Source organism: Pristiophorus japonicus, chromosome 10 (genome assembly GCF_044704955.1).
Source record: "Pristiophorus japonicus isolate sPriJap1 chromosome 10, sPriJap1.hap1, whole genome shotgun sequence".
Classification (NCBI taxonomy): Eukaryota; Metazoa; Chordata; class Chondrichthyes; family Pristiophoridae; genus Pristiophorus; species Pristiophorus japonicus.
Window position 1 is genome coordinate 180017682 of NC_091986.1, and position 15887 is coordinate 180033568.

The window sequence follows — 15887 nt, forward strand, 5'->3', positions numbered from 1 at the left end:
GGGCCCAATAGAACTAAAGTCAAAAAAATTCCATGGGTTTTCCAGGAAAGTATTTTCAGCCTATAAACGATGACAGCCTTTCAATATATTTAGAGCCTTTCGGCTCCCTAATGTCATTTTTTTTTAAGTTGCAACTGCAAGTATTTACTTAATACAGTTTTCTTGGTATAATTTTCTTGTTGAATGGATTCTGATTCCTTACAAATTTTTATTGTAATTTGTTTCCTGAGATTTTTTTGAAAAGGCATTTAAAGTTCAAGGATAAACCTGTCATCTGACCAATGCAACGGTTTTACTCTTAACAACTCTTAACAATCACTGTGAATATAGTTAGAATTAACCACATCCAAACACTCTGAGACATTACCTTCAACTCCTACTCTCAGTTTCCTCCCTTCTATCCAGTTTTTGATCCAATTTTCTACTCTCCCCCCCATCCCCCCCTAATCTCATACCTTTTAATCCTCTCCAATACTCAAAGGCCTTCTGAACGTCCATGTACACCACATCCACTGCATTTCTCTCATCCACCATATCTATTGCCTCCTCAAAGATCCTGCTCATGTTTGTTAAGCACGATCTTCCTTTCAGAAGTTCATGCTTGCTACTTCTAATCATTTCTCTGCATCTAAATATTTAGAAATTTCTGGGTTGCATTTCCACAGGCGTTTTCCCAAATATCCACCATAATTTCGATGGAAGGTTTGCGTAAACCCTGGAGAAATGGCATATTTTTCTAGACTTTTCATCAGAATACAGTTCTAACTGGGGGTGGGCATGGCATTGAACCGTTATTTATTATGTGTTTCCAATATTTTCTGTTTACTTTTTAGAACTCCTGAGTCAGCAGGGGGATATAAAAAAATGAATTCTTAATTTCGCCTTTTTCCTTGCGCAGCATTTTCCCAGACCTTTTCAATACCACAGCTATTTATTGGTCAGCACGGACAAGCCCATACTGCTATATGTGTGCGTGCTCGGTCCATGCAGCAGAGCTGGTCTCCAGTCGTCCTGGGTAATCTTTGCCACTGGACCAAGACCTAGCTCTGTCAAGCCCGTGTGGTGGCTGGTGTGCAACGGCCACCACACGTTTAAAAATTCCAAACATAGGCATCTTCCACCCTCCAAGATGTAGTTCTGGATCTGGAATATTAGGTCCTTCATTGAAACACCTGTGAACTCATCCCTTTTTGGCGTGGAAGCAAGTCATCCTCGCTTTGAGGGACTGTCTATGATGATTTATTCTCTTTTCATTGTCTCATTGAGATGATCTTTTATATCATCTTACAATTTTCTGCTTTTCTATTAAAGCAGATTTTAGATAATCTACCCATTTGTTTCATCTTTGTGACTGGAGTATCTATTGTTCCCTCTTTTTTTTTAACTCTTCTAAGGACATTGTTCTGGACATGCAGGATATTATCCTGCAGTTTTCGGTTCTGATGAATGGTTATTGTACCTGGACATTTACCTGTATTTTCAGTTTATAGATGCTGATGAACCTGCTGTGTATGTTCAGCACTGTCTAATTTTTATAAATGAATAACTGTACCAAAAATGGCACTATCTCAAAGCACTGGAGAAGCACTACCAACGCTGCCCCTGCAAATTTATTGTCAGGATAGGCGCACTAATGTCAGCGTTCTCTCTCAGGTCAATATCCCCAGCATCAAGGCATTGACCACGCTCGATCAGCTTCGATGGATGGGCCACATAGTCTGCATGCCCGATGCTAGACTCCCGAAACAAGCACTCTACTCCGAGCTACGTCACGGCAGGCGAGCCCCAAGAGGGCAGAGAAAACGCTTCAAGGGTAACCTCAAAGCCTCCTTGAAAAAAATGTAAGATCTCCACCGACGCATGGGAATTCCTGGCCCAAGACCACTCAAAGTGGAGGAGGAACAGCCGAGAAGGCACTGAACACTTCGATTCTCTTCACCGGGACCACACAGAAGCCAAGCACAAAAGGTGGGAGGAGCGAACGACCAATCAAGCACCCCATCCACCCGTCCCTCCAAACACTATCTGCCCCACCGGTGACAGAGACTGTAGATCCCGCATTGGTCTCATCAGTCACCTTAGAACTCATTTTAGTGTGGAAGCAAGTCATCCTCGACTCCGGGGGACTTTCTAAAAAGAATTATAATCTAAATCAGTATAGTCTTTCACCAGCTGATTTTTTTTTTCTAACAAAGCTTTCTATTTCTTATAGTTATTTCCCAATACCTGGGCAATATGTTTGAGCAATGTGGAGTTTAACTTTAAAATTCCAAATTCAGTATTTCTTCAAAATTGCTTTTACATCATTATATATTAAAAACATTGTAGAAAAATGCAAGGAATAAAAGTGCAATTTAAATGACGAGGTCACGGGTTGAATTTTTTCATTGCACACTCTTGGGGGAGCTTTGCTTGCAGGATATGCATATTGGGAAATCATAATGGAAAATCATGGGAACTGCACCTCAGACTTGAGCTTGGGAACTACACCTCATCTGTAGATGAGGGATCTACCTCAGGAACGCACACATGGAAATTCCCTCCTTGTGTACTTACAGTGCGGTAGATAAAAACTCTGAGGAAATTTCCTCCCAACGTCTCCAGCTTTTGTCCGTTGTACAACTCATTGAGGACCACTTTCAGTTTCAGAACATGGTTTTGCAGGATTAGTTTCAGTATTCGCTGATCAAGTCCCATAATTTCCGCTGTCAAATAGAAAAGGAAAAGATAACCTTCAAACTGAATAGTCTGATGATCCTCGAGGAGATCTATTTTGAAGGAAGGGGTGTCATATGTATATACTCATAAATCGAATTGATATAAACTAATCACCCTTTCACCACATTACTGTTTATTCAACATCTATTATTGTTAATTCAGTAATATGCTTGCTTAAATAATAATGACTTCTTACATTATCTGAGACTTTGTTTGGAAAGGTTACCAGGCATATTATGTGAGCGAACTACATTAAGCTAAGTAGGTACAGTCATCAACCCAGGATGCTTAGTGATGTGATCTGCTAACTTGATTCCTTTAAACTGACAGATTCCAATTGTTCAGATCAATCATTATCAGCGGTTAAGAAAATAAATTTGAACAAGCCATCGAAACCAAAAAAAAGCAACTAAAGTATATCAACTAGTTGAACAGGATTCTTTTTAATGGTTTGATTTTTAAAAGGAGTACTGATAATGAATGCTCCTTCCTCGTTAATTAATCTTACCATGGACCATGCAGGTCAACCACAAAACAGGTTAGCAATGGAAGCAGATGACAATGCAGATAGTGCAAACATAGATGCTTGGAATCCATCAGTATTCCTGAATTAGTGGAATTTTAACAAATCGGCCCAGCATTCCTCACCACCCTGTCCTGCAGCATTAATCAGGCACAGCGCAGTCAAAGTATACTGTACTTAACCTTTCCCAAACCCACCTGGATTTGTGGGTTTAGGTCATTAACATAGCCCTGACTTACCCCAGCAGCAGTCTCTTCACTGGCAGGTCCTGTAACTAGAATGAGGGGCAGAAAGTGGAAAAAGAGGCCTGCATATGCACTAATGGCTGCTGGTCATGAGGCCTTCTGTTTGCTTGTCTAAAAACAACAGATAGTAGACCTCCAGCTCCAAAAGAACCCCTTTTATGGGACCCTGATTTACATTGTATAATGAGGCTCACCACTAGCGAAGAAAAACTAACAAAGAGGAATAATTTTGAACATAGCTCCATTGAGATAATATTAACGAGCAACAGAAGAGACAAACAGTGACACGAAGCTTTGTGCAGTCTGACTACGTGTTGCCGTGAATGAATAAAGGTTGTCACCTAGCACTTCTATTCTAACTTCTTCGGCCACCTGAGGAAAAGAGTGTCTGAAGACCAGGCCCTCAAAACTGCCACCAAGTTCATGATCTACAGGGTAATACCCGCCCTCCTGTATGGCTCAGAAACATGGACCATGTACAGTAGACACCTCAAGTTGCTGGAGAAATGATGTCTCCGCAAGATCCTACAAATCCTCTGGGAGGACAGACGCACCAATATTAGCGTCCTCGACCAGGCCAACATCGCCAGCATCAAAGCACTGACCACACATGATCAGCTCTGCTGGGCAGGCCACATAGTTCGCATGCCAGACATGAGACTCCCAAAGCAAGCACTCTATTCGGAACTCCTTCACGGTAAATGAGTCAAAGGTGGGTACCATCAAAGCCTCCCTGATAAAGTGCAACATCCCCACCGACACCTGGGAGATCCTGGCCAAAGACCGCCCTAAGTGGAGGAAGCGCATCCGGGAGGGCGCTGAGCACCTCGAGTCTCGTCACTGAGAGCATGCAGAAATCAAGCGCAGGCAGCGGAAAGAGCGTGCAGCAAACCTGTCCCACCCACCCCTTCCTTCAACGACTATCTGCCCCACCTGTGACAGAGACTGTGGTTCTCATATTGGACTGTATAGCCACCTAAGAACTCATGTTAAGAGTGGAAACAAGACTTCCTCGATTCTGAGGGACTGCCTATGATGATGACGACTAACTCTAAATTAATTTGTTGTGAGAAAGGTTACTATCTACTTTGAAACATGTAAAAGTTACTATATCTAAAGTGTAATAAGGATAATTTAATGTTGCCAAATAGAAAGAAAGTGCTTAAAACAGTTATCCTGATCAGGATTAGTCTTCAGAACTAATCGATTCTATTAGAACTTAAGTTATAAAGACACCACTAATTAAAATCCACAATATTATGCACAAGTGATTAATTGCTTATATCATACTCCTTATTCTGCGATTCTTAACGAGATATTATAGTATTTAGAATAACCAATGTCATGTCTCTGTTAAAAGAGCAGTCAGACTTAAGTATTTGCACAATGATATCGCAAATGTTACTTCCAGGTTAATTTTGCCAAAAAATTTAGCATGAAATATTTGACAATGATAGTTTACCATTGAAGGCATCATTTATAGGAGCAAATAATGTGTACTCATTATCTTCTGTGAGAGCAGCAGAAACTCCAGTTTCCTTCACTAAGTCATAAAACGTGGTCTGTTTGCCGTTTGTCAGCTCCAAGACCTGCATGGCTTTAAATGCAACAAGGAATAGGTTATTCGTGATGGTCCATTTTATCAGTAGTATATCAGAGGTTCTTTAATGGAACCAAGCTTGTATTAAAAACAATCAATCATTCTGCTCAATAAACAATTGTATTAATCTAGCTGTCGGATTCAAATCATTGGGTAATATATGAATGACTATTGATATTTTCTCTTAGAGATCTGTAAGTTTCCATCTTTCATCTCTGTCGTTATCAGTACAGAGTTATTATGTGATCTAGTCACATATACACTTCGTTATTTTTCAACTCTCAGACCTCTGTACACACCCAACGTTTGAATGATGTGCTCATTTCACTTGACCTGTAATACCACATTAACATCACTCTAATGGCAAATGTGGCACTAAAAGATATTGTAGATCTACCAGCACAGTATCATTTAACTGTGCCAGCACAAATAAGACCTGCTGATAGTTACTTATTATGTCAGCTCTGATTAATCCACTGCATCAGTGCCATAATGTGAACTTAATAACTGGTTCCAACCTAACTTTCCAGGTCAACAAACAATGCGTGAGTGTGTAACTTTAATTCGTTTGGGCGAGTTTATACTGGCCGTGCACCCTGGGTGGTCTAACTTGCTCAGTGGTTTGGAGCAGCACTACAGATACAGATCTGATACATTGTCATCAGCACAGTGTACCTACACTTATAGTAAATGCCCAATATAATTGAGGCATCTTAAAAAAAACTGTAAACTGCGCCTCCGCAATCAGGACTCGTACAAGCAGAATTTAATAGCAGTATAGGGAATCCGAGCACCTAACTACCCAACAAGAATTATTTTTAGGAACATAGGAGCAGGATTAGGCCATTCAACCCCTCGAGACCTGTTCCGCCATTCAATGAGATCATGGCTGATCTGCGACCTAACTCCATTTACCCGCCTTAGCCTCATATCTCTCAATATCTTTGGTTACCAAAAATCTATAGTCTCAGATTTAAAATTAAGTTGATGACCTCACATTTGCCTACATTGAAATCCATTTGCCACAGTTTTACCCATTCACTTAGAGGAAATTCCACACAAATACAAGAGATGAATACCCATATTTATAGTGACAAAATCAGGAAAATTAAACAAATAATAGTGAATACACATGAAACATTTTTCTGCTCATTTAAATATATTGTAGTTTAAAGGATTATGATTTTTCAGATGATTGAATATTGTTCTAATAAAACATCTTTGGCAATTTAATGACTGAGTATTATACAAATATTATACAAATAGGGTCGTATTAATCTTCCTAATGATATAGCTTTCTAGTATAATAGTCTCACTGGGCTTCCAATAGCTGTAATAGTTATTTGAACGTGTAACACACACATTTGAAATGATGCATTGCTCCATTGAACACCATTGTGTTAAATATATTCTTCTGCAATACACTTGCTCTTTTTTCAAACATTTCATTATTCCACAATTTGAGTGTCTGTGCTGATGAGCTGTACGATTAAATGGAAATTGTATGTCTCTGTGAATGTTGGGGAATTATATAACCGGACTTGGATGTGATGACCCTTATTATTCTGCTTGGCTTTAATTCCATACATGCCATCAAATCAGTTCCTCCACTGGAGAAAATGTGGCACTAAAACTCACTGTAGGTTTACTCGTGCAGTATCACACTTAACTGGGCTAGCAGTAATAACACCTAGCCACGGTAATGGTTTCACAATGGATTTTCATTGTGTCAGCTCCAACTGATTCACTGCATCAGTGCCATTGTGTATACTTAATAACTGGTATAAGTCTAACTTTGGGGTAAAGTGTTACCCCCATTCTAAGGATATTTGCATTTTTATAAACAAGGGTGATTTCAGCATCTTCTGCTTCATGAATTAATTCCCAGGACTAAAGCAGATATTTTCAAATTGGTACAAACTCCCAGTTTTGCTCCTTATACAGTAAGCACTAATTTTTGTAAGAAAGGTATAGAACTTTTACATAGAAACATAGAAAATAGGTGCAGGAGTAGGCCATTCAGCCCTTCGAGCCTGCACCGCCATTCAATAAGATCATGGCTGATCATTCCCTCAGTACCCTAGTTTCAAACTAGCTGAAATGAATTTATTGTGCTTAACTCTTATTCAATTGTCAAAAGCTACACGTGCAATAAAGTTTCTTTGGAAAGTGTACAAGGAAGAGAAGATGTACATATAATGTAACTATTTACCTGCATCTGGAATCAGCACTTTATCGATTAAGTGAATCACACCATTACTTGTCACAATGTCTTTGCGATTGACCATCTTCTGTCCATTAACAGTAAGACTATCACCATCACATCCAATCTCTATATGTGTTCCTTCCAAGGTAGCATACGTTGATCCAGACATGATGGCTTCTGAACACTGGACAGAGTTGAGAATGTGGTAGTTCAGCATTGCTGCAAGAAAATAACAATATATTTATGTCGACAAACTGACTAGATCACATTCAAACTCTGATACGCAAGCCCGGATTTTTAACTTGGGGGTGTGGGCCCAAAGAGGGTGGCAATCATATGGAACATGAGGCCTGGGAGATTTTAATTCTGAGTCCCAGAAAAATATTCCGATACTGACTCCCACTCAAAGCTGTCTGGAATTACATCACTGCTGGTGGGTGGCAGGTGAAATTTGTGGGGGGGTCAGACCGCTGCCAGGGACCTAGGAAACTGGTCCTCAACAATATAAGTCAGGAATGGGGAGAAGGATTGGTATAGTCCTGGATCGGGTTAGTCCAGGATCTAGAAGAAACCCAAGATATGACTTATCTGGGCCTTTTGTGGTCAGGTTCATGTCCACCACCAGATTTTGCTGAAGGGACCGAGACTGGGCAGGGTGTAGTCAGGCCTGTGTAAAATGGTGCCATTGGGGGGCAACTTTGCCATTTAAATTAGGACCTTGCTCCTCTGGGGCGGGAGACCATTCTGTACCTGAATTCAGGCAGGTGTGGGAACATATTTGGAATGTGATATTAACCCCCACCTGCACTGATCCTGCCGAGCCGGAGGCAGGGCAGAGATTGGGGATGGAAGGTGGGGATTGGGAATGGAGGCAGGGGCGATTAAAATTAAACAGGCCTATTATTTCAATCAAAGCCAATAGAAAGGTAATAAATGTAGAGCACATATGCAGTGGATTCCACTTCTAATCGTACCCAATTCAGCTGCCAAATTGGTGACATCAGGTAGAGTATGGTATGGCAAGAAATGGTTTAAAGCCAAAAATGCAAAAAGCGATATACCAACTGAACTAAAAATAAAAATTAAAGTCAATAGAAATGAAATCAGGAGGAATGTATAATGGGTAGCTGAATTGATTGGTAGATTTTGCCAATTCATTTCTACCTCCTGTTGGGGAATTGAGAAATAATAATCAAACTGAACTGTATAACTATAACTGGTCATGGAGCAACAGGCTTCCTAGGGACAACAGGAGAGATGGAATAGTAGACTGGCTATGAGCGAGGGGGAGGGATGAGTTATGTTCCATTCCAGATGTCTTTTCATCATCTGCAAGGAATGCCTGTGCAAGGAAATATGTGACTGAAACAACATCGACATGAATGATTAATATATAATTTTAGTGATTAATGCAACAAATAGAAGCAGAGGGATCAATTAACCATAGTATAGAATGGATGTCTGTTATAATTTAGGTAAATAAGCTATCCTTGGGAAGGTCTGGAGACAGCTAAATCATGAAGTCTGGAGGTAATTAATCATAGGCGGTCCCTCGAAACGAGGATGACTTGCTTCCACGCCAAAAAGAGGATGAGTTCACAGGTGTTTCAATGAAGGACCCGAACTACATCTGGAGGGTAATTAATCATGAGGGAGCTGGACAGGTTAGAAGTCCGAAAGAGAGAAACCCGCACTACCTTGGTGCTGCATATATTGATCACCTATGCTGTATGAATATAGTCTGTTCTGTGTGCTGAACGAATGCTGTGCACGTCTTACTAGAAGCGTGTGGCTGACAAGCATAGAACGAAGCGGTTGACTCAACGCCGCCGAGGCTGCCTGTCCCTTTAACTGCTACAGCTGTCCATCTCCTGCAGCAGCAGCCACTTCCCTCCCCTCCAGCGGAGGGGTGCCAAGTGTAGGCAGGAATTTAACCGAGAGGCTTTTCACGAGCATTAGCTGAGTGGGTGCAAAGCTTGCCAAACCACACTTGGGGCTCAATTTACCTCTTTGCTGATTTTTGGTGCCCAGAAGGATGTGTGGTCGATTTTTTTGTGTCCATTTGTGCCGGAAAAAAAATTGTGACTGTCGCCAAAGAATTATTTGAATATGGCGAAGCACTCTCTGAAGTTAGTCTGGGGGGGGGTGGAACTTCAAGTCTACTCCAAAAACACTCTGGGCATGTGTGAAAAGCTGAAGTTACCAGGGCAACCAGAGACGCTGAAGCAAGCTGAAGCTCGCTCCTGTATTTGAATTGTTGATTTTGGCGCTGCGTAACCTGTCCTTTAACATTGGGGGTGGAGCCTAAGACCTGCGCCAAAAATATCGGGTTGCCAGGGTAACGAGGGACACACTGCAGGCTGAGTGTGAAACATACAACATATTCTGGCCAGCTCACAGCAACCTGCACAAGCACCTTGCACATTGCAGCAGCTTACCAGCATTAAATTATTAAAGAGTTTATGTCAAAAGTCTATCCCCTCTCCCCCCGCCCCCCAATCCCACTCCCGGTGTCGGTTGCCGCTCCTAGCCCTGGCCGAAAGGCCTCCTTCCCCCCTCCTCCCAGTGCCAGTTGTTGCTGCAAGCCCTGGCCAAAAGGCTTCCCTCCCCTCCCGGTGCCAGATGCCGCTCCTAACCCTGACCGAAAGACCTGCTTCCCTCTCTCCTCTCTCCTCTCTCCCCCTCTCTCCTCTCCCCCCCCACCCCCAACCCCCCCCCCCCCCCCCCGCCACCATTCTCTCCTCTCCTCCTCTCTCTCCCTCCCTGCTGCTGCTGTCCCGACCTTGGAACTGCATCTGCTGTGCTGGTTCTCTTATCTGCGCCGATTTTGTTAACTGCCCAGAAGGTTTTTCCAGAGTGGTCACATACACCGTCCTAAGAAAAATTGGAGTAAATCGGAGCTGGCCAAACTTGCTTAAATGGCCAGAATTGGCGCGGGTGGCAGGTTACGCCTCAATGAGGTAAAAAAAATTGTAGCCGAATAAAATTCTACCTAATTGAATTACACTAGCTCAGAAACTTTGGGGAAACTTGGAGATTTGAATTTACTCAAAAGAAACGGTACACGCCAAAAAAACGCCGCAGATAATTGGGAAAAATTGAGTCCTAAGTCTCTGGCATACATAAAGCCATTTGCTTGCAGAATCCCCAAAGACTATTCTGACATTTATGGGACAATAAAGATGCAAGTAGCTAATTACATTCTTCAAACTATGTTTACATAGCATCAGGACTGGATTTATGACCAACAGGATGCTATGTTATTTTTAAAAACCCTTTGCAGACTGAAAACACATTGGGATACACATTAAGCGACAGTCTAAAACGAATGATAGCGAGTCAGCGGCCTGTTTTACACCTCCCCGAGTTATATTTCCATTGACTTCAATGGATAGCTGACTCGATATCACCCATTTTACACTATTGTACAAAGTCAAGATCCATGCCCTTGTGCCTATTCGGCCAGCAAACTGTTTTAACATATCTGAAATGCAAATACAGAGACAAACTGAAACAAACTGTGGAATGCGGGCAGAGCGTCAAACATAAAGGATAATCCAAATATTTGCTTTGAGCTAACTGACCTGTGCTCAGTCATTTATTGCATTACACATCAGTTAACAAAGTACCTTTTAGTGCCACAGGGTCACTCAGGATGCGTTCCAGCACCTCTTGTGAAAGTTTATCGAAGGCTTCATTGGTTGGAGCAAAGACTGTGTAATGTCCATCTTTGCCAAGGATTTCAAGCAACCCTGAGGCAGTGGCAGCCGCCTAAAGGGAAGGAACATTAGATGGTATCCAATAAGTTAGAATTCGTGACATTTTAGGATTCGGCATATAAACATTCATCCAAGTGTTTTAATGATCCACTATGCAAATATAGCTATGTGATAAAAACAAGTTGAGCCACCAGAATTGTGCAATTTTTTTTTAGAATTTTCATTAAGATAAACGATCTTCAGGCATGTACATTGATAAAATAAATGACACCTCCAGTTAACAGTCCAATGACAAATATAGATGGCAAAATAGTCTCTGGGATGGCCCAATTTAAAGTTAAATGGCCACGTTTTTAATTACTTGATTAGTTTTAACTTACAAACCTGTATAAATTGAGCAAAACCAAAAGGAAAATTGGAATGAAGAACCATGACCCTGCACATTAAGAACCACTAAAGAAGTTTGAAAAGCCACAAACTATGAGGTCTACCCCTTTAAACTGCTGTGAGCCTTTAAATCCATTCTGCAATAGGCAACCTCCCAATCAGACATTTGCAATGCCAAGAGTTCATCTCCACTTTGTTAATGGGGCTGACTCCAGAACTACAAGAGGTGTCAGCTCACTAAAGCTGAGACAGCTGGTTTTCACGGTCAGTTAACTGCTTGTTGAACATTAGCAGAATAGAGAAATATAGGCGCAAAAGCAAAATACTGTGGGTGCTGGAATCTGAAATAAAAACAGAAAATGCTGGAAATGCTCAGCATGTCAGGCAGGAGAAACAGAGTTAACGTTTCAGGTCGATGACCCTTCATCAGAACTGAATATAGGTGTATGTGTTTACAAGTGATAGTGGCATGGCATGTGATGTTATTGGTATTTAGGTGATAGGTGAACATAATGGTCCACCTAGCCTCTTCCCATCATCAGTGATGTATGATTTCCATGATGTGCAACCACATTGGGTATAGGAACAAGAGTTACTCCATTGACTAGGTCATTGTAAGCATCAATATTACTGGCTCCAAATTTCATTGGGTTGTGATCCCAACAGGCATCCCAGGCTTATGCCTTATGGTGTTGTACAATGCTAATCTTGCCAGAATTTATAGGATAGGTGGGAAGTTATCTCGTCTTAACTATTGGATTATTGTGCTAGGTTACTCAGGTTTTCAGGCAGAACAGTAAGCATTTAGTCTACAAACATTTAAACCTAATAATGCTTGAATACTTTCTGTGTAACTGAAGGTTTACAATAAACACCAACAACTTCAATAATTGTCACTATTTAATGCGCTGACAGTCAGAAGTGAATACCCCTTCATTTTGTTGTACAATGATGACACTTACCCTGAGAGATGAAAGCTCATCAGTTCCTTCAATGACATCCTCTATGGTGTTACCAACTGCTGTGATAACGCGGTCAATGACATGCACAATACCATTGGTGGCAATCTGGTTTGCATAAATTACTCTAGCACAGTTCACTGTAACAATCTGCAAAAGGACAAAAAGGAAGAAATATATTCAGTCAGGTTTTACAATTGGTAGATTTTTTTAAACTCATAGTATACAAACATTTTGAACCTAAATTGCAAGACTGCTGATAATTGAACACATCCAGGAATATTATAAAGGTTACATTTGTATAGCTGAAGTATACAAGAGTATTTTCCAGATATAACTTCAATCTTCTTCCACTCCCTTTCCTCCATGCTCGGGGGCCGGAGGTGTGATTGGGGGTTGGAGGTGGAAGGGCAGAAGGCCAGAGGGTCAGGGGCAGATTGGAGGCTTCGGGCGAGGGTCAGAGGCCTCGGGGGCAGTTCAGACGGGTCGGGGTATCCAACCACGATGGGTTGGCGAGGCAGGGATGTTGGATCCAGCAGGTAAGTAGAAAGACACTTACCTCCTGGATCTAGTAGTCCCCGCCTCCCTTTAACTAACGAGTTCTCTGAGGCCTGGAAAACCTGGCCAGCCAAAGTTACATTTGAAATGGTGGATCATGAAGCACGAGCCTCGTTATACTTAAATGGCAAACCACCTCCTGGGACCAGGTTGGCTGTCCAATCCCACTCCCCACCCCGCTCCCCACCTGTCCCGCCTCTGTTAAAACCGGAAGTGGGTGGGTTGGAGGCGGGTTGGGGGTCAGGATTCTCTTTTTTTTAACCCTTTAACCTCCTACCCGACCCCAACCCACCCATTTTTGGGGGTTAAAATTCCCCCCCGTAATCTTTAATTATGTTATCCTGCAGTCATCTTTTTCTTTGCTGTTTTATTATATTAATCAATACTCCCATAGATCCCAACTCCTATTGTAATTAGTAAATTCATCGAATCGTTTTTAAAGTATTTCTTCAAAAACAGCTGAAAAGCTGCGACTCATATGTTGAGCTGCAGCAGATATCACGGGGGTAAAGTTTATGAATTAGCACTCCTGTCGTGACAAGAGAACATGTCAAGAATTTTGGCTCAGAGGTCATTCATTTAATGGATGGGACATTGTGTGGGCTGCACTGACCTGTGCACCTGAATTTCTGATATGTACTCCCACTAAGCAAAGCTCTGCTCCAGGAGTACTGATTCGTAAAATCTACCCCTGCATTTGCTGCACACAGACATTCCTGAGCAGCCAATACTGCAGTGAGGGGCCAGCTGGTGGGAGGTTTCCTTTGTTCAATATTTGTAATAAGTCATAAGCATATTCTTTATTTATGATTTCAGTACAGATAGAAAACAAAGGAAATCTTGCCCTAGAGTTTACATAGCAGGCTGTTCTCGGGGTGAAGGATGCTCGAAAACCTCCCAAAAAGCATAATTGTGTCTTTAAAAAAAGGCTATTTTTGCATTTACAGTATATCTCTAATATATAATTGGTTTCATAAAATGGGAGCTGCCCAGGGATCTCAATGGATAAGTAGACTGTTAAAGTGTCATAAAGACAAGGAATGTTCCAGGTTCCATCCCTCCTTTCTATTAAGTGAGTTGATGTATCGTGGCAATGGTATGGGTGCTGTAAGGTTCAAAAATCCACGGCCGCATTTTATTGGAATACCCTAAGGACAAGTAAACTAAAAGGGATTGTCTTATTCATTTTAAATGAATATTTTTGGCCAAGTCAAACCCTCAAACCAGACAGGCTGGGAAATGTGTGGACGGATACAGACATTGTGGAGTCTGGCTCACAAGTGAGACAGAGGCACTGGCCAATGGGGGAAAAGTGCATTCTGGCAGGCCAATCAGGGGTCGAGTCGGGCCTGAAGCAGGGAAATCCTCAACCAATGGGGCTACTCGGCCCAGTTTGAAAATATGACTCACCCATAATCAAATTATGAATGTGGACCATTATCTACCGAATTAATATGGACAATAGCCCGGAGATCACTGTGGTAATTGACTCCCGGGACATTACAATGGACCAACAGACGTTGAGGCACCAATGTGCACTGAAACAATACATCTGTGCTCACACTTACCTGTGACATCTTCTGATTACATTTTGGAGTCTGGCTCAAAAGCGAGATAGAAGCACTGGCCAATGGGGGAAAAGTGCATTCTGGAAGGCCAATCAGGGGTCAAGTTGGGCCTGAAGCGGGGAAATCCTCAACCAATGGGCACTACCCGGCCCAGTTTGAATATAGTTGGAAAAGCAGCTGGAGGAGTAGGACCTACAGAACCACAGACAAACAACAGAGGCCACCCAAAGACCCCCATAATTGGGCAGAGCAAAAAAACCCTACAGTGCAACAATTGATGACAGCACTCATGGGCTAGGAAGGGGTAAAACCAACTCAGGATTCTGCTCCTGATCCTAGTAATGACCACTCCTGAAGTGCAGGCACGTGAATGTCAAATGAAAGGCAGTGATGGTCTCCGAAGTCGATACTCAGCAACACTGACTGTAAAGGCTCACATATCATAAATGGGCATTTGGGTGAGGGTTTGGACCTCAGCGAGATTCAGTAGTTTAAGGAAAGAAGAAAGATAATGAAGCAGTCCATGCCCACATATAGCAAGACCTGGACAACAACCAGGCTAGGGTTGTTGAAGTGGCAAGTAACATTCGCGCCACACAAGTGCTAGGCAATGACCATCTCCAACACGAGAGAGTCTAACCACCAGCCCTTGACATTCAACGTCTTTACCATCATCGAATACCCCACCATCAACATTATGGGCATCATCATTGACCAGAAACATTTATGCTAACTTATTTTATACTGAAGGCTGACATGCTTCAAAAGTGCTGAAAAGTGTAAAACTGAGTATAGGCCACAAACCTACCCCATTTGGATAGTGATTAATGAGGAGGCCGAGGTCATTGTACATAGACACAACAGTCATTCCATCCTTCATATCCTTTGTCAATAAGCGATAGTTCACCATATGGTAACGTAAAGCATTGAGGAGTTCAATGTTCACATTGCTTAGCAGTGCATCACGAATCTCCTGATAAGGAACACAAGGCAATGTCAGTTACTTAACTATTCCTTTGTGCCTACAATCTACAATGCTATTTACAAATAGATAATATTATATATAAGACTAAAACTTCATAATTGAATTAATACCATAAATTATCACAGACTATTTGTAGGATCTTACAAATATTCATAATTAAATGTCACGTAAGTTAAATGTCGAGGAGGCGGGAGCTCGGAGCAGCGCGAGTCCGGGGTCGGCGAGAGGCCTATAAAGGCCAGCGGGAGCTCGGAGCAGTCAGTCGAGGAGGCGGGAGCTCGGAGCAGCGCGAGTCCGGGGTCGGCGAGAGGCCTATAAAGGCCAGCGGGAGCTCGGAGCAGTCAGTCGAGGAGGCGGGAGCTCGGAGCAGCGCGAGTCCGGGGTCGGCGAGAGGCCTATAAAGGCCAGCGGGAGCTCGG

At 42.2% G+C, this 15887-nt stretch overlaps 1 protein-coding gene across 3 annotated transcripts in view; it reads right to left on the reverse strand.

Moving 5' to 3' along the window:
* LOC139275217 (periostin-like) overlaps nt 1–15887 on the reverse strand; it is a 90315-nt gene that overhangs the window by 42494 nt on the left and 31934 nt on the right. For all 3 annotated transcript variants that reach the window (XM_070892374.1, XM_070892373.1, XM_070892372.1), the window contains exons 5-10: nt 15292–15456; nt 12361–12507; nt 10922–11063; nt 7299–7511; nt 4949–5083; nt 2557–2705 (exon numbers count right to left, since the gene is read on the reverse strand). In XM_070892374.1, the coding sequence (XP_070748475.1) occupies nt 2557–2705; nt 4949–5083; nt 7299–7511; nt 10922–11063; nt 12361–12507; nt 15292–15456 (951 nt within the window). The remainder of the gene's footprint in view (nt 1–2556; nt 2706–4948; nt 5084–7298; nt 7512–10921; nt 11064–12360; nt 12508–15291; nt 15457–15887) is intronic.